This window comes from Poecilia reticulata, chromosome 21 (assembly GCF_904066995.2).
Source record: "Poecilia reticulata chromosome 21, P_reticulata-male-v2, whole genome shotgun sequence".
NCBI classification, from domain to species: Eukaryota; Metazoa; Chordata; class Actinopteri; order Cyprinodontiformes; family Poeciliidae; genus Poecilia; species Poecilia reticulata.
The window spans coordinates 4,410,099-4,431,895 of record NC_088850.1 but is presented as its reverse complement, the minus strand read 5'-3'; the positions used below and the strand labels follow the sequence as shown (position 1 = coordinate 4,431,895).

At 37.0% G+C, this 21,797-nt stretch overlaps 3 protein-coding genes and 1 long non-coding RNA gene across 5 annotated transcripts; 1 reads left to right on the top strand and 3 right to left on the bottom strand.

The window, feature by feature from the left end:
* Positions 1-1,026: 1,026 nt before the first annotated feature.
* On the bottom strand, positions 1,027-7,039 carry c21h1orf198 (chromosome 21 C1orf198 homolog). Its single transcript, XM_008397252.3, has 6 exons — positions 6,701-7,039; positions 4,818-4,868; positions 4,601-4,726; positions 3,388-3,555; positions 2,405-2,758; positions 1,027-1,827 (listed from the first exon to the last, which is right to left on the bottom strand). Exons 1-6 carry the CDS (start codon positions 7,004-7,006, stop codon positions 1,771-1,773), a joined length of 1,062 nt encoding a protein of 353 aa, XP_008395474.2. The 5' UTR covers positions 7,007-7,039; the 3' UTR covers positions 1,027-1,770.
* Positions 7,040-10,949: 3,910 nt separating this feature from the next.
* Positions 10,950-15,062, bottom strand: LOC103457250 (gap junction Cx32.2 protein-like). Its single transcript, XM_008397253.3, has 3 exons — positions 14,929-15,062; positions 13,954-14,087; positions 10,950-13,092 (listed from the first exon to the last, which is right to left on the bottom strand). The coding sequence occupies exons 2-3, from the start codon at positions 14,080-14,082 to the stop codon at positions 12,439-12,441; spliced, it is 783 nt and encodes a 260-aa protein (XP_008395475.1). The 5' UTR covers positions 14,083-14,087; positions 14,929-15,062; the 3' UTR covers positions 10,950-12,438.
* LOC103457251 (uncharacterized) lies at positions 12,652-17,200 on the top strand. Its single transcript, XR_532410.1, has 2 exons — positions 12,652-12,738; positions 16,942-17,200. It is a non-coding gene; the product is annotated as an uncharacterized LOC103457251 (long non-coding RNA).
* gja13.1 (gap junction protein alpha 13.1) lies at positions 16,581-20,088 on the bottom strand. 2 transcript variants are annotated; one of them, XM_008397255.3, is made up of 2 exons: positions 19,394-20,088; positions 16,581-18,146 (listed from the first exon to the last, which is right to left on the bottom strand). In XM_008397255.3, the coding sequence occupies exon 2, from the start codon at positions 18,117-18,119 to the stop codon at positions 17,268-17,270; it is 852 nt and encodes a 283-aa protein (XP_008395477.1). In that variant the 5' UTR covers positions 18,120-18,146; positions 19,394-20,088; the 3' UTR covers positions 16,581-17,267. The 2 variants fall into 2 exon arrangements, with proteins under 2 accessions (XP_008395477.1, XP_017157777.1); XM_017302288.2 differs by lacking the exon at positions 19,394-20,088 and adding an exon at positions 19,300-19,356.
* Between the last annotated feature and the right edge of the window lie 1,709 nt (positions 20,089-21,797).

Here is a 21,797-nt window from a genome sequence, read left to right as displayed (position 1 = left end):
GTGCTTGTTTTTATGTAGCTTAGAAAAAGCTTTGCAGTCTGGATTGTACATTGATATGCTAAGCTAGTTAGCATTAGAAAAGAAGCTCACGAGCTTAACTGAGTTCAAAACACCCTCATTTCTAAATAAGGCTTAGAAATGTTTATCATTTGTAAAGTAATATCCCAAAAAACTTAGGACAGGGTTAAAAACAAGTCCTTTTACCTGCATCCCTGCTCCAAATCATAGGAATCAAACGTATGAATTTCCTCATCAGCATGATTTAAATTCTCTGCTGAGAATTTAAATCAGGCGTTGGAGAAAGGACGCATCTAAAAGTTGCAGGCTAGTAGATCTGGAGGAAAGGATTTTGGAAAAGCTCTTAAGTTTTATGTTAAACTAGGTTAACTAAGGGTTAAGCATCTGGGAGCGGGATTATTTTCAGTGTGCTAGCCCTAAAAGGACCTTAAATGATTGATTTCATTGTTGTTAAATGATGCTCTCTCCATGCCCCAAGCATAAAATATGCAGGAAACGCAACAGCAGTGCTCCAGATTCTATAAATACCCGGCAGAGCAGCTGCTTTGCTCCAGATTGAGGTTCTGCTTCTAACCTGAACACAAACTTTTCTTTGCCTCATAATCATCAACCTTCCTTATTTCCTACACATTTAAGATTTTAAATTATAGCTGAATCCATTAAAGAGCTGGAAAATTAATCAAAATGTTTTGTCAGAAGAGTGTTGGGTAAACACTCTGACTTTGCCAGTTTTCCTTGTAATTTAATCATATTTACATGAGAAGTCTGATTTATTTAGCTATATATCAAATGTAGACATTTTTAGAATAAAAAATATTCAAATCTTAGTCAATCTAAATATCTTGAAAATATGAAACATGCAGCCATGTTTTATGCATTGATTAAATAATTGTCTGAAATAATACATTTAAGAGCTACAAGCTTAAGTACAATTAAAAAGGAAAAGAGTAATAACATTTATCATCTTTAAGCATTTCTACCCAAAAGCTTCAAAAAGAAAGACAATGACACAATTTAAATTATTTTACTTCATTTCAATCTTTAACCTCACAAAGTGAGTTCACCATCTGTACACATAAAGCTGAGGATAAAATTGGCAGATAAATATAAAACTAAGTAAAATAGTACTCTAGGTATTTAGTCTATGACAAACACTACCAATCACTGTAATGGTGATTGCTTACCAACATGTTCAAACGCATATTTTATCAAAACACACAACTGTGACGGAATGATGTGGCGAGAAGCTAAATCCATTCAGCAGGTTTCAGTTTTAAACTAAACAGAATTAATGGTAAATTTTCAACGATTTTGCTTCTAAAATACTATATTTATATCAGAACTGCAGCATTAAAGGATCGCCTCAACTCTAAACCCTAAAGATTATCACATCAGGAACATATGTAGTTATAAATAAAAGTGAAATTAGTCACAAAAAAACAAAAGCAGTATGATAGTTTTGGGCTGATTTATGACATGCTTGTAGTGTTTTCTAATTGTGTGTAAGCAGTTTAATATCATGCATCCAGACTTGTAGCATAAAAAAAACAAGATGTTCTACTTTGGAGAAAAGCCAAAACGCACACAGGCGGCGAATTAATGTCTTAACAAGCCAGAGAGAATCGATGCCGTTGTGTTTCAGGAGCGTGTCTCTTAAATCTGGGCGTGGAGGTTGGTAGTCATGGCGATGTGGTCCGTCTCTAAAGCGATGATGATGATGATGGTGGCGGCGGCGGCTCTCTGCTGTGGATTTTACCAGTTGTCCAAGAAGTCGAATCCTGTCTTCAGGATGTTGTTGCTGGTGTTGAACTGTGAAAACAGCGAATCAACAGGACTGTTGAAATTATGGTGAACTGGATGTTTTACTGTTTTAAACCCAATGGGTTTCGCATGGGTTCCCTTCACATTTACTCTGCAAAGATGTAAAATTCTCAGGTTTCAGTTTACAGAAATTTTCAATAAAATATTTAATCCAATGTTAAAAAAATTAATCACGTGAGAAATTTTTTCTTTCCTGTGAAGGATCCTATTTTTATGACCTGAAATGTGTTATTGCACTTTAATCCATAAAATGTTTATTTGCATTTTGACCAAGACAAAAATTTCTCTGCACAACTGACAATAAACGTTTAAACTTTTTTTTCTTTAAAATAATAGTTTACACTATTACACTTCAAGCAACACAAATTAATTTACACAACTGCAACTGTTATAAAAAGTTCTGCGTTTCGTTAAATAATTGCTTTACCAATAACGAAATAGGCTACAACTGTTTATTAGTGTGGCAGCTCATATCAGAAACTGCTACTGACACAATGTGTCTGAGGTTAGAAATGCAAAACATGCAAAAACCTCGAGAGAAATGCGGATCGGATTCAGAACTCACCTGGGAAAAGGTGGGGCTCGCGTCCAAGGGGGGTGAACCTTCCTCCGCTTTCTCCTTGTCTGCGGCGCCGGCGGGCTTTGAAGGCTTCGATATCAGATTGGATGAAAACATTTCATCCAGGGTGTTGCTGACAGACGGCAGGGTGCTCTGAGATCTCTCCCAGCCTCCGACAGAAGAAGAGGCGGCGATGGGCGGCGCCGGCGCGATGGAGATGGACGCAGGTGTTGCACTGACAGCCACAGGGGCTGGGGGCTGTGGGGCTGGAGGTTTGGGGGCTCTGGGCTTTATGGACTTGGCCGGAGCTGGAGGGTGGGACTCTGCAGCTTCAGGCTCCTTGGAGATGATAGAACTCTCCTGAAGAAAGATTTAATTCAGCATTAAAAATGGAACATATATATAGATATCCATTAGGAGTGCACCGACCTCTAAAAAGCCTGACCTGCTGATTCAAACTGTGGCTGATAGCCATTTTTTTTGTCAGTGTTGTTAACTGTAGCAATAACGTTGCTGAGTTGGAAACAGAGGAGCGACTATTGTTAACCGCACACATGCAGACATGAACTGGGGGGCCGGTCTGTCAGTCAAACGTCTCACTGCAGAGTCCAAGAAGACAGCCACTGATTTTTAGATTTTTGCTAAAGTTGATAAGATCAGCTTCACTTATTTATAAGTATTGATCGATCATCAATCATTTCCCAAAACTAAGGAAATCGGTGCCGATAAATCGGCCACAGATATAATTCTCTAAATCTGTTTCCATTACAAATTTGCTCAGATCTTTTTCTCTATTCCGCTAATGTCAAAAAACAAAAACAAAACAATTTCACAACTGCAGTGTTTCCATTAAATAAGAAACAAAATTGAAATCGGGTGAATAAGCTTTTTTACACAAGTCATTAAAAATCATGGCGACGACGTATGTAAACAGCTACATGTGATTTTTGCGTAATTCTTGGGTCAGTAGAAACGCAGCGGGAGTTTACCTGTCTGAGGTAGGAGGGGAGGGGCTTCTCTCCTTTCTCCAGGGATTTGATCTGACTCGGGGTCAGGGACTGGAAATCAGCCTTCTCCCCTTCCAGCCGTGACCTCTCAGCGCTGATCTTCCAGAAGGACGACTCCTCCTCCGGCCTCCGGCCCTCACTGACAGAAACCTGCACAGATCACACAAAGTCTTCAAATGCCTACAATGCTGAGGCCAGGGGTGTCCAAACTTTTTATCTCATGGGCAAAAATTGTAAAGTCATGGCCAAGAAAAATCTAATTTTACTCGCTCATCAATAAGCTAATAAAATGCAATAATTAGTCAGACATTTTGTAAGAAAGGGTGTACAAATTTGTTATATCCCCCAAAATAAAAAAGTGTTTTGCACATTTGTCTCATCAAAATTTGTAAATCTTCTTTGGGAAGAAGAAAAAACTTTTCTTTTTTTGGTCTCAGCTATGAAAGCAGGATTTTTGTCACATTTTGGATCAAATTTGAGTGTATTTAACCATGTTTAACAAATTAACTAAAAGCATATTTTGGTGCTTTTGAGTAAAAGTCACTATATACATGTGTTCCTGTTTACTATAAAACTAAAGTGCGGCTATAAAAAATTTATACTTTCTATTGCATCAAACATTTTCCACTGTAACAATAATTGAATCTGTTTGTAATAATATTACCCTAATTAAAAACAAAAACTCTCCGTCTGCATCAACCACCTGTACTGGTAGGCCAAGCCTCTTTTTGTTGTTGAAATTTTTTTATTGTAGTTGGTCAGGGGTCAGGGGTCACATGTGACCCCTGCAACTTGGCTTAGGTATTATTAGACAGCTTCAGTTTTGTTAACAGTGAAACGCAATGTCTACTTTCTAGGTGCAAACATATTAGTTGAAATAGGACAAAGCTAACTCACAAGTAACATTTCAGCAAGATATAGCAGCTTGTTTTAATTTATGAGAAAGTACTAGGTACACTGACAGATTATTTCATTTATAAAAAGACATTATCCCGTGTTGTAAGTAAAACAAGAGGAACTAGTACGTTTTTGAAATCAATATTCAAGAATTACTGACTTAAAACAAACTCCTAAATCTTACTGAAAAGTTACTTATGAGTTATTTTGCCCTGTTTGAAGTGCACCAAGATATCTGCACTAAATACTAAACAGAAATCCTTGGTAGGATTTAGAGTTTTTGCAGTGTGATCCATACCTTGGCTCCTGCTGTACTCTTCCCAAGCTGATTGGAATGAGGAGCTTTTGCACTTTTGGTGTCGGCCTGCGAAGCCGAGGTCACCTGATCTGCAGAGCCTGACGTCAAACTGAACTCCATCTGACTCTGAAACACACGTCAGACTTTAAACACTTTGGTAAATACAGAGACATGTATGCACAATGAAGATCGCTGCTTCCAGCTAATCAGGTTTTACCTTGGTCTCCCATGAGAAAGGGGCAGAGTGCTCATCCAGCCATGTAATGTCCTACGAAGAGCAGAAAACAGACGAAGGTTTTACCAACCGGCAATGTTAGGGCTGAAACGATTAATCGGATTCATCATGATTAACCAATTATTCAAATAACCATCAACTAATTTAGTAATCGATTCATCAATAACTGCAGTAAACGGACTCAAAAAAGGCCATTTGCTGAACAAACACAAACAGAGCAATAGTTGTGCCAATAGAACATAAAAAATATTTAAATACATTTTGCATTTAAGATAAAAACACCTTTGTCTGTAAATATGTTTCACCCAAGACTCCTCAAGGGGGATAGTTTTAACTTCACCCAGTTCAAACTCAGTAAAGTAATGCTGACCTATTGCATTTTAGGCAATAAAATGTTTATTTTCTCCTTTAAAAAAGGAATTAGTTGTTTATTTGCATCTTTTAATGCATTTCTAATATTGTATATAAAAGGTTTAAGTGGTTAAATGAAAAATCTGCACTATGTGCCAATTTTTAAAATCTGATTAATCAAAATTGCCAGAATAACCAATAACTAAAATAATAGTAAGTTGCAGCTCTAGGCAATATAAGATGAACTGAATTTGATTATTGGGTTGTATAATTAGAACTACTTAACACAGTGGGAATAATGGGAATATACAACTGGAGCTAAATATATTGACATTTGTGACACTCATGTAGCTGAATTACTTGTTGTGAGTCGAAACTAGTTTTTAAATAGCTTTTCTTCCTTCCGACTGTTACATAAGCATATGAATGACTCAAACTTAAGAAAAAGAACAAAATCACCGACACAGCAGATGAATCAGTGCTGCGTCTACCAAAACAACTTTGGTCATTATAATTATACGTTTAGATGCTTTGTCAGCAGAAACTTGTTGCAAACATGTCTCTCATGTTGATATTTGGTTGAGTCAACACAAAATTCAAATATTCTTTATCGCAGAAAAATGAGATGTTGCAGCTCATATCTTCCTCCCAACTCCTCTGGGATTTGGGGTCATAGTTCAAGTAATATTTCAGCTATTTTACTTTACTTTTATAAAAGTAAAGTAAAAGCTTTACAGAGCTTTTACCCAAAACATCACATTCAGTTTAGGGAAGTCTGGATAGTGATATTATAGCGTTTTTATTTATTTATTTTTTACATTATTTCACTGAGCCAGACTTTAGAAAGGGCTGATGGCAGATGCCCAGGGCCCCAATTTTCTTGAAAGCTCCACATTTTATTTATGCATATTTTTATGAATGAATGTTTGCAGTAATTATACTATATATAGGAGTCATATGCCCATATCCAGTGAGTTGTAATATTTTAGGAGTTTGATTAATATAAACAATACTCATGTATTTGCAAATTATAAATTTATAGTAATTTTTGGCTGTAGTTACTGGCGAAGGCATGTATTACGTCTACCACCATTGGGTATTATTTGATACCTGATTATGTATAGAATGACCTATTAATGTACTGTAATTTGCATTCGCAAAAATAAATTTTCTTTTTAGTGGATCGGGCACCAAAATGGTTTACAGCCCAGGACCCACATCATTGTAAATCCAGCCCTGCTTATACGTTTCATCTGCCAGTTTTAAATGGAAACAAACTGTTCAAAAATGTAATAATATATTAATTATTCATTACTTACAAGAAGAAGAGATAATTAGACTACATACTAATCAAAGCACTAAATATTTATGCTATTATTCATTCTTTGGGGCGTTACGTGAAAACATCTGTTGTGACGTCAAATAAGTACTTTACGTCTACGTGGCTATTGTTAGCAGCCACACCACCAAAACCATAAAAACCTTAAAATACAAACTGAAATGACGTTAAATACCTCTTCACCGAAGTGGACTATCTTCTGACCCGTCTGGAGGAGCAGTTTGGGGTAACAGACCAACTCCTCTCGGTCCACTTTATGCATAGCGTATCTGGCTCTGATATGAGGGTCCATCATGCTGTTATCAATGGCGTTGTCTTGCTCCTGCGGGGTCATTTTCTCCCAGGACGAGCCGTAATCGGCTTTGATTTTCTCCCGTTCCTGCATGATCTTCTTGGCCATGGAGTTGATGGAGGAAAAGTATTCGAACTTCTTCTTCTCCATCCTATGGGCGTCGAGCCCCGCCATGGTAGCGGCGGCCATCTTTAACTGCTAACAGCTGTTGTTGTTTTTCTGAGAGGAAACGGAAGCTGAGACGTAGAGGCGGGACAAGCCCGTTGTGCGTGTTATGGACGCCATCTACTGGTGCTTTGGATGTACTGGAACAAAATATGTAAAAAGTAGCATTCCCTTTTGTTTGACATATTTTATTGCTCAAACATGGGCGGACTGTAAATGCTATTCTCACTTAGACTGCACCTATACTTACGAGGCCGTAGTATATGGAGGACCAAAACCGACAAAATATATTTATGCTTTTATTTCTTATTATGTCGGTTTTGGTCCTCCATACATGTGTAAGGAAAATGAAAATCTAAATATATATTTATTATGCTTTTATTTCTTATTGAAACATATATTTATGGTTTTTTTCTTGTTATGTCGGTTTTGGTCCTCCATGGTAGTAGGGTCATTGTAGACAGAATAAAAAGTAGTACATTTACTAAAAAAATCTCAGATAATTTCTCGAAAAAATAAAAGTTTTCTAGAAAACCACTCAGAAATTTCGAGATTGATTACAGAATTTTTATTTTTGAAAGAACACTGGAGTTTCTCAGTTTGAAAAGTCAAACATTTCACCAAAAAGAATCTGAAATTTTGAGATGAATTGCATAGATTTTCAAAAAAAAATAAAAAACAAAGGCGTTTCTGAGTTTGAAAAGTCTAAAGTTTTGCTAGAGAAAAATCAGAAATGTTTAGATTAATTGCTAATTTTTTTTTGAAAAAAACAAGGAAGTTTATGAGTTTGCAAAGTCAAAAATGTTCTAGAAAAAAAAAACGAATTTCCTAGAAATAAAAAACAGAAAACTCAGAACATTTCCAAATTTCCTGTTGGCGCTCCACCCCTCTGACTGAAAGAGGAGCATGATTTTCTATGCTGACGTGACTTTGGTCAAACTTGCTTGGCAACAAAAGGAAACATCCAGCAGGGGTTCCAATGAGAAACAGTAAATGAAAATATACACTTGTTCAAATGATTCATGAATCACCAGGTTCTATGAAACTGGTAAATAAATAGAGATGAATAACTTCTGACTTTTTTATTCACCCCCAGCAGCTCTATCTATGGTAGCATCAGTCGACTGTGACTCAATGGAGCAAGTGATTGTTTTGGAAAATGGGAATTTCTCCCTCCCACATCTTGATGTTGACTCCCAATCAGTGCATGGATTTGTGCATGTTCGTGACGGCGCACTTGTTTTACTGAATTGGAGTCATAAAGGCAATGATTGCCTTGTAGGAACACCAGGTTTAGCACTGTCTAAACACCACAAATTTCTAGTTTTTTCTAGTTTTCTGATATTGATTGACCAGCTATGCGAAGCCAGGTTAGCAGTTTGTTCCATGGTTCCTTCACGTTCTGTGACTTCCAGAGGAAATTAAAACAAAAGAACAGCTGAAGAAGGCATCATTCTTTATAATTGTTTGTTGTCTACAGTATGTTACATTTCTAGGCCAATTGCTCCTTAGTTGGTCCCAAAATCATATTTTCTGTTAGTGAAAATGTGGACTATTTTCTATTGTTGACAGAACTAAAAACATGGGGATGAGTTATATTTGTGTGAAAGGGTCAATGTAATAAAATGTCTAAAAATTCAATTTAAAATAATTATTGGGTTGAGACGCAACAGTGGCCCCTTTAAGTGAAACTACAGCAAAAACATTGCTAAAAATTTATTGAATGGAAAATCAGTCAAAAAATACTCAAAAGTTCAAACAAAAATACCGAAATAAGGTCCAAACCTTTCCACTGTGCTGTCAGTGTGAACTAATAAAATAAACACATGTAGAGCATACTGACAACTCAGCTAAAGATAAAAATGTTCTGTAAAAGTGTAACACATTTACAACGTAGCCTATGATGCAATATGTTACCACATATTATACCACATAGATAACAGGGTCTAAGTACTAGTGAGTGGTATCTAGTGAGTATTTTGTTTCCAGGGCATCCAAAGATAATATTTCTTGTTTGTCTCTAGCTGGAAAAGCTACACATAACTTTTCAGTTTGGTGTGGGAGATGTCAGGAAACTCTTGACCAATGCACCAGTTAAGGAGTCGAATCACTGTTAACTGATTTCATGTCCTGGCAAACAGAGAACCGCAAGAACTGCAGAAATGTCTTGAATCATCATTCATTTCTTAGTATGTTTCTTCCAAAGAAGCAGATTGTTTTTTAAAGAAAGCACGAAGCAGGTTTGAGTTAAATGCACAGCTCAAAGAAAAGCCAGGGTCAGTACAGGAGAGGCAGAAGGAGTCAAAAAATGCAAGGGGAACAAAAATACTAGAGGAAAAAGATTTGAAAAATGGCCGAAACAAACAAACTGGTATGGAGAGAAGAAAACAGTGAACAAAAACACAAAGGAGGTGAAAGTGATTGGGATCCAGTGTGTTCAATCTGGCTAGCTAGGGAAGTGTTAGCTGCAGAGTTTGGGCAGAAAAAACTCACATGTAACACTTTGTTAAGGTTTTATTTGGGCCCCATTTGCTTTTGTAATCACTTCATGTTCTGTACCAGCGGTGGCCACACTTCTGCTAATCTGTCAATATGCTAATATTAAATATCTGTTCATTTTAATTAAGGCTAAATTAAGTTTTCCTGGTAAATTCTAAAGCGCTAATTTACTTGTCTGTTTTGTAAACTGTCAGTTGAATAAAGTTCAACTGTTGAACTTTTGGTTATCTAGTATGAGACAGGCTGCACAGTGGCGTAGTTGGTAGAGCTGTTGCCTTGCAGCAAGAAGGTTCTGGGTTCGATTCCCGGCCTGGGGTCTTTCTGCATGGAGTTTGCATGTTCTCCCTGTGCATGGTGGGTTTTCTCCGGGTACTCTGGTTTCCTCCCACAGTCCAAAAACATGACTGGTTAATTGGCCTCTCCAAATTGCCCCTAGGTGTGAGTGTGTGTGTGCATGGTTGTGTGTCCTGTGTGTCTCTGTGTTGCCCTGCGTCAGACTGGCGACCTGTCCAGGGTGACCCCGCCTCTCGCCCGAAACGTTGGCTGGAGATGGGCACCAGCACCCCTCCCGACCCCACTGAGGGAAATAGGGTGCAAGAAAATGGATGGATAGTATGAGACATTTATAGTTATGCTCTTATTTTGAAGGGAGTGAAGATTGTTTACGCAGCAGTCTCCTCTGTGATGAGAGGCAGTAAATGACTTATTCTGCACCCAGAAGGCATTAACTACAGTAAGTAGTTTAAAATCTACTGAAGTCTGGAGAACTATCTGAGTGAAAGCAATTAGCCAAAATTAGCAACAGAGTTAGCAAAACTCAACAAAAACGGAGCCTTGAGTGAAAGGTCTGTTACAAAGAGCCATACCTTGTAAGACTTTTTGCCATTTTGTATCAGTATGGTTGAGATTAGCGCTTTAGCATTAGCTTCCACTAAATACCGTCTTCTTTCAGTGCTTCAATATCAGTGGAATAATTTTTTATGATTAATGCATTAAGATTAGGTAACTTTTTAGCTAGCGGGGACCACCACTGTCCTGTGTTTTTTTTTAGTTTTTTCTTTATATTTTATTTACTAAACCTCTTGAGTTTGACCAAAAGAATTGTGGAGAAAAAGTCTTAAAAACTAAAAGGCCAGTGGACGATCATTAATAGTTGTAAATGATAACTCTGACCCAAAACGTCCAGGTTTATGCTAGAAAGCTGAAAATAAGAGAGATTTTTATTTTTCAGCATCACAATGAGGCCAAACATACACCCAAATGAACAATTAAAATGTTCTAGATAGTCCAAGGTGACAAAGTTTGAAAATAATTGATCTCAGTTTAATTTATTACTCGCTGCGACTCTGGCATGGTGTGTTGTGTTTTTATATCCGCTGTATGTGCTGTAAATTCAGAATAAAGCTTCATTTTGCAGAAGCATCCCAGTAAATGGCATCATCTTCACATATCAAATTAATGAGGTCAATTAACCTTTCAGAAAATATTATTTTATTTTACAAAATGGGACATAAAATTATACATTTTGTATTGCATGAATTTAATTATGTTAAAAGGGGAAAAAAAACCCTGTTGATAAAAAGAAAGCCAACCAAAACGATTTACTAAAAATGTATAATCAGGTCTTGTAGAGCAAACAAATATATTTAAAAACCAAACAGGTGCAGCTTCCTGCAGAAGAGCTGTGATCCAGATACACATATTTACAAAACACAAAGCAAACATCACATAAAACCATTTTTCTTCACAATCTCATTGACATCAAAGCTACTCGATATTTCAGTTTGTTACTTATTAAACAGGAACAAACTAGAACTCCAAATTTGTATATGTTTAGTAATTTAATACCTTATAAATAACAGCACTGTATTCTGTAACTGTAGTCGTACAAATGGGCAATTTTTTCCTCACAGATTCAACCTTTGTACACTTCAAAAGCACAAAATCTGACCAAGTATTTTTATCTAGTCTCTAGTGGAAATATCTTAGTACACTTAAAACATTTAAAGTGACTTGCAAGTAACTTTTCAGCAAGATATAATATGTTGTTTTAAGTTAATATTTAATTAAAATTGATGAAACAGTACTAGTTCCAATTACAGATAATTTCACTTGTAGCATTGGAAAAATGTTACTATAAGTTAAAAACTCTGCCGGAGGAACCAGAACGTCTTCATCAGTACCAAACCTGCAGTATGTAACTTTTATGAAAATGTTTTCTACATACTTGTTAAAACTGTCACCATGTTGTGCAAAGAGTGATCGCCTGTGGTTCTATTACAGTCTGAAGAAATGCATCGCCCCCGACCAAAAGCAACCAATCAGAGAGAGGAGGGACGTCTTAGTGCTGTCCATCATCCTTGTGTACTTGGTGCTCATGTGATAATGGCAGAAAAACAGCTTTTCGTTAAAGAAGAAACAGTTTGTCTGCCATCATTGGTGGCCATGCTAACTAGCCTTAGCATTCACAACAAGCTCTGCTAGCTGCAGCGTAGCACAGAGCAAGGAAGGTGATTGACAGCACTAAGACCCGCCTCCTGGCTCTGATTGGTTGTTTCTAGTTAGAACTGGAAGAAGAAAGAGGAGCTTGAGTTGACAGTTTCAACAAATATGTAAAAATAATATTTTTCATAAAGGTTACATACTGCAGCTGAAGGAATTTTTTACTTGAAATAATCAGCCAATCAAGTTTATTTGTATTGCACATTTCAGAAACAAAGCACTTCAAAGTGCTTTGCATTATAAAAACACGAAAATCAAAAGTCATAGAGCAACATATAACAAGCTCTTATATCTTGCTGAAAACCTACTTCTTAGTTTTTCTTATTTCAAGTGTACTAATATAATTGCACTAAACAAACCAGAAATGCTTGGTAATATTTTGTGTTTTTGCAGTGTAGTCACCGCTTCCCCGCCCTGCCGCCAACAGACTCGGTGGATACACCGAACGTCGTCCCTCAAGCCGTGCTGGAGTCATGGCGACCCAGCTTCTCGTTCTTCATCATGCTGTCGGTGGTGAAACGCGGGTGGACGGCGATGGCCGTCGTCGGCACCGATTTGGACTTCCGCCTGGACGACCTGGTGCACGCCAGGTAGAAGATCTCCACCACGTTGAGCACCACCGAGACGCAGGACATGACCAGCATGAAGATGATGAAGATGGTTTTCTCCGTGGGCCGGGACATGAAGCACTCGACGGTGAAGGGACACGGCGCCCGGTTGCAGACGATCTGCGGCTCCATGACAAACCCGTACAGGTAGTACTGCCCCACTATGAAGCCTATCTCCAGCAGGATTCTGAAGAAGATGGAGGTCATGTAGTTTCCCAGCAGGTTGCCCTTGAGCTGGACTTTCCCCTTCTCGTCAGAGTACTTTGGTACCTTCACAATCCCCCGGCTGGGGTGGGCTTCAATGTATTCTCTCAGCTTTTTCTCTTTGTGGATGACATGGATGACGTGGCCGAGGTAGACCAGGGTTGGCGTGGAGACGAAGATGATCTGGAGAACCCAGAACCGAATGTGCGAGATGGGGAAGGCTTGGTCGTAGCAGACGTTCTTACAACCAGGTTGCTTGGTGTTGCAAACCATTTTGGACTGTTCATCCCCCCAAACCTGCAACGATAAAACTAGACTTAATTATTATTGTTATCAGAGGCGGCAGAGGACCAAAAACTATACTCAAGTAAGAGTCGCAATACATCAGTTACTCAAGTAAAAAGTACCCATCCAAGAAATTACTCCAGTAAGAGCAGATCAAATGATCAATCATTTAATATTTAGAAATTACATCATCTGATGGACCAAAATATACATTTAAGTGGAAATTTTGTTTTTTTAAGACCCAGAATGACAATAATTTACGTAAGTAACAAAAAATAACAAAATCAGAGAAAAGAAAATGTTTCCAAATCAGTTTCTGTCAATAAAAAACTGATGAAACTTTAACAAAAACTGCAGGCGTGTGTCTGTGTCTGGCGAATTCAGCCACTACTATGTTTCAGCAAACACATGCAGTGATTTTATTAATGGGTACCAGATGAAACTGAGACAAACTTCAGACATTTTTAAATCTGTATTTGGGAAAAAAAAATGTAGGATTTTATTTCCACTTCACTAATTATGTTGTTCACTTCAAATTCGAAAGGTGTTTGAATAATTGCTTCTAGAATAAAATAAATCATTAATGAGTAAAACTGGTTAATTTTAAGCGCATAAGGAAAGATTGTTATAGTTACAATAAGCATCTATTTAATGATTAATTCACAGCTTTTACACTATTGTTCACACATCTGCTGTAAATGTGACGTTAGCTGTAAGTTAGAATACATACAGTTAGCCACCAGAGAGAGCTATTTACGTACTTAAACGATGCACAAGTTACTGTCATACATATATTACAGTCTACACACAAAAAATGGAGGAAAAAATTAAATAATATTAAAAAAATTATAAGCTTAAATATTATAATCTGACCTTCTCGGCTCCCGCTCCAAGAACCATGATCCTGAAGATGAAAAGCACGCTGAGCCAGACCTTTCCCACCACAGTGGAGTGGGTCTGCACCTTGTTAAGCAGAGTGGACAGGAATCCCCACTCTCCCATGGCTCCTGCACACAAACCACAGCAGATGGTAAAATCTGAAATAATCACCTCTCATTTATTTGTTATTTCAGTCAAAAATTAAACAAACGGAGGAAAAGCAGTTTTTTAAGCTTTAATGAAGAATAGCATTATGTTTTATCTATGAAGTATTCATTTGATAAAAATTATACAAAAATATACCAGCTTTATCTCTAATATGTCAATGTCAAATTTATTTATATAGCACTTTAAAACGGGTGTAAAACTGCACCAAAGTGCTGTACAAGGACGATAATAAAATAAGTTGATGAAAAGAAAAAGAGAAATATTACAAGAAAAGAAAAGAAATGCATATATGTTGTTAAAATAATATAAGTAAAAAAAAACAAAAAATAAAAAACAGAAGAGCTACAGTATCAGGCCTCAATTGATCTCACCTATCTGATTGTGAATAAATATTTGACCACATCTGGCATCAAAAAGCAGTTTAATGTTTTAATTTGCTGCTACGTTCATCTTAAATCATAAGAAAGTTATTTAATGTTTGCTGTGTTATCCTCACTAATCAGAACAGCTGAATCTGATCAAAGAAAAACTGTAAAAATCACAGGTTTTATGTTTGCTTAGTTAAAACTTAACTAAGCTTGTCTGTGTGCATGTTTGTTAGAACATGCACACAGTTAAAACTGCATGTTCTAACAAACATGCACACAGACACGCTTAAAACATCTTATATTTATAAATAAATATTAATATGAGGCTTGGCTTAGATACATTTTTCTATATCCTTCCAAAAATAAACATGTTTTAAATTTGATCCTATTTCCTTGTATGGAAATGATAAAGACAATATAAAAACCTGCTTACCTTTGATTTAAAACGGTCTTCTGTGAGACAAACTGACTGGCCACCGGCGCTGAAGCTGAATGACAGCGTCCACCGCTCCGAGTCAAACTCGTGGACGATACCTTGAACTTTAGATTAGATGCTGTTGCACAACCGCTTGAGCCGTCACGTTGTCGTGACATCTGGAAATGAGACATTTGGGCTGAGCTCTGACAAGATTGTGGAAGTTAATGATTGGCAGCAGTTTAAAAAACCCATGTTTCTGCATCAGCTGTGTGAATAGTTCTGTTTTAGGACAAATACGCGAGATATGGATCTAAAAAGTGAGGAGTTTTTTTGTAAATTAATAACAGAGTTGGGGTGTAAAAAGCAAAAACCACATTGTTCTGACAGAAATCGTCCATTATAGCATATTAAACATGAAAAACTAAGTACAGATGGAGGTTTTAAGACAATATTCAGCGGTTATAGAGGAGCTTTGTCTCGCTAATATAATCAACCCCGTCTCATTCGCAGTCAGAGTGACTTTTACACTTTTATACGTTCCTCAACTGCTGAATTATAGTGTAAAAATTATAGCAACCATAACTTTTGACTTGCAAATGTCAGTCACTGCTATAATTTTATTCCAAATGAATCAAACTGTCGTGGGTTGTTCTATGTCTTTATGGACCTATTTTTACTACTGCTGCTACTTGATGTGGTAAAAACTGTAATTATATTTATATATGTATATAAAATGTTCAGTAGTGGACAAACACTAAGTTTGTAAATGCTCAGATTAATTCAGTTCAATTCAGTTCAATGCAGAATTACTTTATTGATCCAAAAAGGAAATCTAATATTGCTTTAACTCATATTAATTACATTTTTTCAAAGAGATGTTGTAGACATTAATGGCTGTAGGCAGGAAAGATCTCCAGCAGCAGTCAGTATTACATCAAATATGAAGAAGCCTCTGACTAAAGACATTGTTTTTCTGTAACAGCCAGGATTCACAAGATTTTACTCAATTGGAGACACTCGAGGAGCAAATCTCAGATCTGAAAATACTGTGATAAGAGTTTTAATTTTCATAGAGAAATAAGTTTTGTGCTGAAAGGCCGTTCAGGAAGGAAGAGGCCGTTACTCAAAAAGCAACATAAAAAGCCAGAATACAGCTTGAAGACCTTAATTTTTAAGATTATATCACTCAATTTCATCATACTGACTATTACATTTTATGGAAAAGCCACAATTAGAAAGTATGGGGGTGAAAGCATCATGGTGTGTGGGTGTTTTGTTGTAGGAAGGATTGGTCCACATCATGCAATGGATGACGTCACAATGAAAAAATGTTATGTGGGATAACTGAATCTCAAGACAGGAAGTCAATCGATCATCCTCTTAGCAAAATTATTTAAAAAGGCATTTAAAGACAACAAAGTTGATGTTTTTGAGGTCAAAAACGTTTGACCCAAGTCATAACAACTGCTAAAAACCTGATAAATGAGCTAAATCAGGAAACATTTAGTATTATTTATAGTCAGAGAGCGAGAAAAAGCTAATATGTTGGTGTAGTATGAATTAATAAATCACACTAATTCACAAGTGAAGTATTTTATAGATCCTCTAATTATTCAGATTCTTCAGAATTTTATTTCTTACTTTTTTTCAATAGTTAAAAAAACAACTTTGTTCACTTTCAATCATTTATTAGAAAGAGATAAAGCCATACAAAAAATATCTCTGCTACAATCATTGTAATCACAGTACAGGAAGCGTATTTTTAATGGAACAGATCTGTGTCACAAACACACAGAGAACACAAACTTAAACAAGCTTCTCACTCTTCCAGTCACAAGTATAAATAAAATCAGTATTGCACACGTTTATTAGTAGATTTCAAGTTAAAACAAGAAGAAAAATCCATCAATAGCTGCGTTACCATTCACCATATGATTGAGAAAATTGGAATTACAAAAGTAAATTTGTCAATTTCAAAAATATCGTGTTTAGCAAAACTGTATTGGAAACACTTTTTTCACATCACAGAAGATCAACAACTAGATGTTACTACTGCCGGAAACCATGAAGAAGACAACAGGAAATGGTAGGTGGACAATGGAGCGGCATGTTTGTTAATGACTAATTCATGTGATTTTAATTGCAAAATTGTGTTGTTGTTTTTTAACAGCAGAATATCGACAAAGTTTTGCGCTCATTTGTAACGGAAACACAGCTACTGTGACTCTTCCCGTTGGATATTTATGGTGATTTTTGTTAGTTTACAATATACACGATCGCACAATGACTTTCTTTGAACGAACATACTGGTTTGAGTCTCTTGAAGGTATTGAAAACAAGCTAATCTTGGGAAGCTAATGTCCGCTCAGGAGCCGTTTCTCTTCTTTGGCTCCGTCCAGGCTGCCTCCCACGCTGTGGTTCTCCAGCTCCATGTTCATCTTGTTCTGCCGCATCGTGTCCTCCGTCGTCGGCCACCTGGGGCTCGAGAGGCTGGCGGGGTTCTCTGCCGATGTCGCCCTTTGGGTGCGGCGCTTGGACTTGCACCTTGTGGCCATCAGGTAGAACAACTCGATGACGTTTAGGAGGAGGGAGACGCAGGCCACCACCAGCATGAAGATGATGAAGATGGTCTTCTCGGTGGGCCGGGACATGTAGCACTCCACGGTGAAGGGACACGGCTTCCTCTGGCAGGCGAACATGGGGACCATGACGAAGCCGTACAGGTAGTACTGCCCCACAATGAAGCCGGCCTCGATGATGATCTTGAAGATGAGCTGGGTCAGGTAGCTGCCCAGCAGGTTCCCCTTGATCTTTACGTGTCCCTTCTCGTCGCTGTATTTGGGCTGCTTGAGTTTCCGCGGCCCGTCCGGACTCGCCAGCGCCTCCCTCAGCTTCTTCTCGTGCTGGACGACTTGCATGGCGTGGCCCAGGTAGATGAGCGTTGGCGTGGACACGAAGAGGATCTGCAGGACCCAGAAGCGGATGTGCGAGATGGGGAAGGTATGGTCGTAGCAGACGTTCTCACAACCGGGCTGCTGGGTGTTGCAGATGAAGTCCGACTGCTCGTCGCCCCAGACGCTCTCGGCGCCCGCTCCCAGCACCATGATCCGGAACAGGAAGAGGACGCTCATCCAGATCTTCCCAATCACGGTGGACTGGGACTGGACTTGCTCCAGCAAGGTGGACAAAATCCCCCAGTCTCCCATCTTTACTGAGGCTTTTCAGGCTCTAATCTGTGGCAAAGCAAAGGAAGAAACGTGTCAGCACTTAATCAACTGAACAAACTCCTTGTTTTGGTCTCAGCGACCCTGAACCGCACCTTGCTGCTGAATTATTAACCCCAACATTTTATCTAATCAATGCACTCGTACGGAAAGAAGACTACTTACTGTTTAATAGGTGAATCAGTATTTATTTAATTAATTTACTATTTAAAATTAACATGCCACATGTTGATATAAACAAAAGTTTTGAATGAAAAGGAGTAGCTGGAAGGAAAAGTCATTCGCTACACCGTATCGTCACCTTCCTAAAATAATGGCCCAAGTCATGATTCAGGAAAAATAAAAAAATTACTGCTGGAAAAAAAAAAGACTCTTGGGAAGGTGGCAACAAGCAACTAGGCATCAATCAACCAGACATATAGAATATGTTCAACACAAAACAGGCAATGTATTTTAGAAAAACCCAAAGAAACAACGAAAAAAAGGAAATATACACTGCTCAAAAAAATAAAGGGAACACTTAAACAACACAATATAACTCCAAGTAAATCAAACTTCTGTGAAATCAAACTGTCCACTTAGGAAGCAACACTGATTGACAACGGGGAGCCTCGTCGGGTCAATCAGTGTTGCTTCCTAAGTGGACAGTTTGATTTCACAGAAGTTTGATTTACTTGGAGTTACATTGTGTTGTTGAAGTGTTCCCTTTATTTTTTTGAGCAGTATATTATCTGTGAAATGATACAGCACTCTACCGAATCAGTCCACTTGATAGAATGTTATATTTTGCTATCTTTTTAAAAGAAAGACTGTTGTTTTAATCTATGTTTGAATCTATCTAGGACCGAATTTAAATATTTTTTTGTAAATTGGACTCTAAGAATAAACTGACGTGAATAGATTTGGATTTAAGCGTAAGAAGAAAAACACATGCGCCAGCCGAACCTTGTGCTTTTTGATCAATATTTCACCCAAACTGTCACTCCTTAAGGAAACTAAAACTGAGTCAAAGTGAAAAAAAATCTAAATTATACAAAAAAACCCCACCTTAAATCTAAACTAATCAAACAAGTAGAGGCAATCTGAGATACGCTTAAATAAGCTTTGCAAAAAAACGTTTCACTAATCGCTTTGATCAGAAATGCTTAAAAAATTAAAACACCTTAAACTTGAGAGCTCTCAACAGAAATAAGCACAGCTGCTTCCTAAAGCGATCAGACATCTGCAGCAGAAAGGTGAAAACAGACCCATCTTACCTGCTGACCTGGTCAGAAAGGACTGTCTCCACTGGAGAGGATCACTAACTATGGTTGGACCTTGGAGTTTTGTGCTGGGTGAGGGCAGCAGCTCTCATGAGGGATCAACTTACGCAACATGCATCTGGCCTTTATGTCACGTTGTAACCGTCAGCGGGAAAAGATAGAAAAAAATGAAGTGAGACTAAACCGGGTGTAGGAGCGACTAATGATTGACAACTTTGAAGCCCAAATTTAAGTTTGCTGGAAAGACTGGAGGTTTGGTGTGACAATCTTTTAAACTATTATGATGGAAGGAAATGCTTCATTTAATTAACTACTCTTATTTCCTCTGGATTTGCTTCACTTCATTAACAGCAAAAGCTGTTTTTAATAAATTTACTGGAGGGCAGAAAGCTCAACCCGACCCTGTGTGAAAGTTCAGTTGTGTTGAATTATGAATAACTGTGATTAATCCCATTTTTGGGTCAATTTCACATGTTATACCCAAAGCCTGGTTGCAATGTAAGTTGTTGAATCACTTAAGAATCATCTGTCTGAAAACATGAAGTCGGCTAAAAGATCTCAAAAAACAACACATAATGCCAAAATCTAAAAAAAATATTATGAAAAGATGAAAAACAAATGGAAAATGACTCCAAAATCCCATGTAAGACGTCTCCAGGAGGTCACAAAATAACCCAGGGCAGGTTCTAGAGCAGGCATCATTTACTCCATTTAATGGACAGTATAATAATTCGACAAGGATAAAAAATTTTAAAAATAAAAATTATTATTCTATGAACTGCTGACATGTCTCTGAAATTCCAAGCAAAAATGTAGTACTTATTTACAGAAAATAATTAAAAAGATGCAGTCCTCAAATAAGGCAAAGAAAACAAGTTCATATTAATTTAGAAACAATACTAATGTTTTAACTCAGAAAGAGTTCAGGAATCAGTATATATATATATGTATATATATCCTGAATTTGAATTATATATATGAATTTATTGGGATTTATATTTACTATTCTTTTGGAGGGCTGATGGGGTGGATAGTGTTTTTTGAAGACGGGGCCCTGGCCCCCTCATGCCCACCCCTCGGGAGCGCCATTGCACCAACAGGTCTGCCTTTTAATGCCTTAAAATGATGGTTTGGAGTGGCCTAGTAAAAGTCTGGACTTATAGGCAATAAGAAGGGGTTAGCATTTTCCCACAGACATGTAACACCTTGATTTTATGTTTATTGATCACTAGGATGAAATAACTTTTCCACATCGATGATCTGAAGCATTTGTGATAAAAAAAAAAACACAAGAAACTTAAAAGACACACCGTGTTTTTAAAGTTAAAATGTTTAGATCAGACTGTGCTCCGAAATGTTCTGTTTTAAAATTGGAAATGGATAAACTGAATGAAATTCATCATTTTAGTTATTCACTCCTTACAGTGACTCGTGTTTACAGTCAGATTCTTCCTCCTCGTCTTCTGGAGGTTTGCTTTCATAATCTGTAAAGTTTGCACATCTATACATTTGCAACCATTCAATCATCGGTCCAGTCATCGATTTTAAAACAAATTTACAGAAGTACAAAAAAAAAGAAGTCATTTTTAGCTTGAATAATCTTTGTTTTGTAATCTCTCTGTTTCAGATCAAAACCATTTTAGGACTCAATTAGTTTTTCTGTATCCCTATTAAGTGACAAAAATAAACTGTTAGTAAAAAAGTAAGAACATCCTTATTTGTACAGAGTTATGCATTTTAAATTATTGTGGTCAATCTGGTCTTTACAAGACTTACAAATCTTCTAAATTTAACAAAACACAAAAGATTCCACATTATTTATTCATTTATTTATTTAGGTTTAAACCAAAATAAATGGTTTAAACCGTGGGTGTCCAAAGTGTGGCGCGGGGGCAAATTGTGGACCTTGGACTGATTTTTTGTGGCCCCACACTGCAGTTCAATAATGACACAAATTAGTTTATTATTAAAATTATTACTGATAGTTGAAAATGTTAAATATAACACAAAGTATTTGTCCTTTTACAACCAAACTTTAATATTCATAGACTTTTACTAAAAGTTGACTTTGCTGCACCCAAATTTGCTTCTTTTATTTAATTGTTTAAACTCAGCTACATATAGCAAACGTTTTAAAAGAAAGTAACTCAAATCTTTTTTTTTAATAACTGAAAATAAATTTGTTTAAAATAATTTGAAAACTGGATGCATAAGTGTTGGATGTAATATTAATAACATCTACTTTTTACAAAAAATTTAGTTTTGATCTGATAATTTTGGCCCATTTGACATAAAGTTTTAAACCTCTGATTTAAACAATAAAAATAAAAATAAAAATGTGTGCGGGAAAAACAAAAATAAGCAGATCCCATAATTCAAAACTCTCCATAATCAGTTT